The 2503-nt window shown below is 53.4% G+C and overlaps 2 protein-coding genes across 2 annotated transcripts in view; both read right to left on the bottom strand.

Moving 5' to 3' along the window:
• LOC113216308 (uncharacterized) overlaps nucleotides 1-2503 on the bottom strand; it is a 9485-nt gene that overhangs the window by 1751 nt on the left and 5231 nt on the right. The gene's annotated exons all lie outside the window — the stretch shown is intronic.
• Nucleotides 1295-2495, bottom strand: LOC113215665 (uncharacterized). The gene is made up of 2 exons (XM_052271911.1): nucleotides 2135-2495; nucleotides 1295-2047 (listed from the first exon to the last, which is right to left on the bottom strand). Exons 1-2 carry the CDS (start codon nucleotides 2431-2433, stop codon nucleotides 2029-2031), a joined length of 318 nt encoding a protein of 105 aa, XP_052127871.1. The 5' UTR covers nucleotides 2434-2495; the 3' UTR covers nucleotides 1295-2028.

Raw genomic sequence — 2503 nt, 5'->3', positions numbered from 1 at the left:
GCGCGAAGAACTCATTGCGCTCTCTTCTCGCGTTGCCTGTCGGCGCGTACATGTTCACCACCCTCACGTCCCCGAACGTGGCCGCCACGGCGCGCCCGGAGGGCACGGTGGCGAGGTCAGTCAGCGGCAGGGAAGACCGCCACAACAAAGATGTACCCCTTGCAGCTGCTGTCAGCGTTCTGGGCGGTCGGGGTCGCGAGTCCCTCTGCTACACTGTTTACAGGGCCTCCAACCCCCCCTCTTGACCTATGAGTGTTGTTGCGAATAAGTTCCCCGTGCTTTGTCTCCCCACACGCTACCAAGCACCACCCCGCCCCCTCCCCCTCTCCTCCGCCACAACCAGCCCTTCTGCTTCCCCGCGGCTGTACATACAGTTGCCTACCCCACCGGCGGCACGGGTCCGCTCTGCATTTCTGCAGCCAAGCCCCCTTGTAAGGTCGTAGTTTTCCTTTTCAATAATTTAGAGTTTGTGTTCGATTGGATGGACTGATTGGTGTATTAGTGAAGGAAGTAAGTGGGATTGGAACGACGAAAAAGTCAGTTTTCTTAACTCTAATCCAAGAAATAGTTCAGGTACAGGCACGGCCTTTCCCACACGTCTCACCAGTACAGTTCGGTTGGCGGAGCAGGTACTTCGGCAGAAAGTCACACACACAGCACTATCACTTGAACACTTAAAGTACACTAGCACTAGACGCACACACAACACTTAGCCCACGGCACACGATCTTGAAGTTTCACACAAGTCACACACACACAGCACTAATATCCAGATGATGAATGTTCAGGGGGGGTGAGGGTGATGAAAGCTGAGAGTGTGGGGCCGAAGGAGATACACAGAGGCTCTCGGAGGGTCACGGCGACGGACGCGGACTCGGTCGACGGTGCGCCCCAGGTAGCGACTCAACTTCGACTTTCGACTTTCGACTGTCGTCAGCTCGGTCCGCTCGCTCGTCCGTCGGCCTCCGCCTCCTCCAGCTCCAGGTCGCCGCCGGGCCCGTGCGCGCCCTTTGATCGCCGTCCGCCGGGCCCCCGAGGGCCTCCTCGGGGCCCCCGAAGTCCTGGGGTCTCCCCGCTGTCCAGCCGAGGGGGTGGACGAAGCAGTCCCCGGCCCGCTCGGCTCAGGCGAGGGGAAGGCGGGGGCGGCGGGATGCTGGCCGCCGGGGTCCTCCGGTGGCTCGGTGCGTCGGCGGGCGCGGGCGGGGCCTCCGGGGTGGCTGCCAGCCTCGTCGGGTGGACGGGGCGCGGTGCGGCAGCGCGGCGGCGGCGCAGCGCAGCGCGGTGCGGTGCGGCGGCCGCGGGAAGACGCGGCCCGGGCAGGGAGTCCACCAGGATGTCGTTGGTGACTCGGCCCAGGGTCCCCGCGGACCACGGCGCGACGACGGGGCGGGACGGCCCCCGGCCAGGGTGAAAGGGGCGCTGTGGTCCCTCTCTCCTGTGCGTGAAGGGGCTGGTCGAGGGGCCCACAACTCCGAAAAATTTTGTACACCTGATTTTCGGATTTCAAAGATTTCACATGATTCCAGGTGATTTCCACGGATTTCAAAGATTTCAAGTGAATTCACTGATTTCGCGAGATTTCACATGATTTCCATTGATTTCCGTTAAATGTCTTCTGAATTCATAGGAATTCCATTGACTTCCTGAGACTTCCAACGATTTCAAGTAATTTTGGTGTGATTTTGAGAATTTCCCTTGAACTTTGCCATACAAGGAAGTATTTTAAAGAGTCGTAGTCGTCATGGTGTAACAGATAGAACTTTCTGAATGTTTTATTGTTCCATGGAAAACTGCAGTTAATAAATCAATAGCCTCTCGTATACCAGATTTGTGCAAATAGGGCAGATAAGCAGATAAAGCTTTTAATTTCCCAGTTTCTGTGTTAATTGACACTTCTGGCTTACGGAGTAGTTCTTTTTGTAAAAGGTTTTGCATTGGTTGTGTAGACGTAAAAATCCGTGACAACAATTTATTCTTCTCACAGATGTGACTCTGCTCATTGTCAGGCTGCCCACTACCAGAACCTTTTCAGGAGCGTGGAGTTGATCTAGAAACAAACAAGTAACATGAGACATCAAGCTAATATATTGAATTGCTATCAGTTTGCGATAATGTACAATACAGAAAGCAATACCTTGCTTGGGCTGCTACATTAGTTTTAAAATGTTTTGGGGGTTTGGGGGTTTTTGGCTCAGGTTGCTCCAATTTCTTCTTACTCTTGGTGTGGTTCTGGCAAATGTCAGAGATCTTTTGCAATGTTATTTTGTGACCTTCGGCAAATATAAAACATTCAGGTACTAGGAAGTATGGACCGAAGTACTCCTTTTTTCTTTTAACACTATGGTCTGAATCTTTGGCAGCAATTTGCACTAGTGCAGTTTGGCAAAATACTTGTAAAGGTTCCAAGTGCAGTTTCTCCCTATATTCTGCCATGGTATCGAAATTGTCAAATCCATTGTACTCCAGAATGCCAATAATGAAAGCCGGGACCGCGAGTTTCTCC

This window comes from Frankliniella occidentalis, unplaced genomic scaffold (assembly GCF_000697945.3).
Source record: "Frankliniella occidentalis isolate FOCC.00 unplaced genomic scaffold, Focc_3.1 Scaffold178, whole genome shotgun sequence".
NCBI lineage: Eukaryota > Metazoa > Arthropoda > Insecta > Thysanoptera > Thripidae > Frankliniella > Frankliniella occidentalis.
This window is presented reverse-complemented; position numbering and strand designations above follow the sequence as displayed.

Coding starts and splice junctions, on each gene's coding strand:
- LOC113215665 (XM_052271911.1), bottom strand. CDS start 2,433: ATGGCAGAATATAGGGAGAAACTGCACTTGGAACCTTTACAAGTATTT.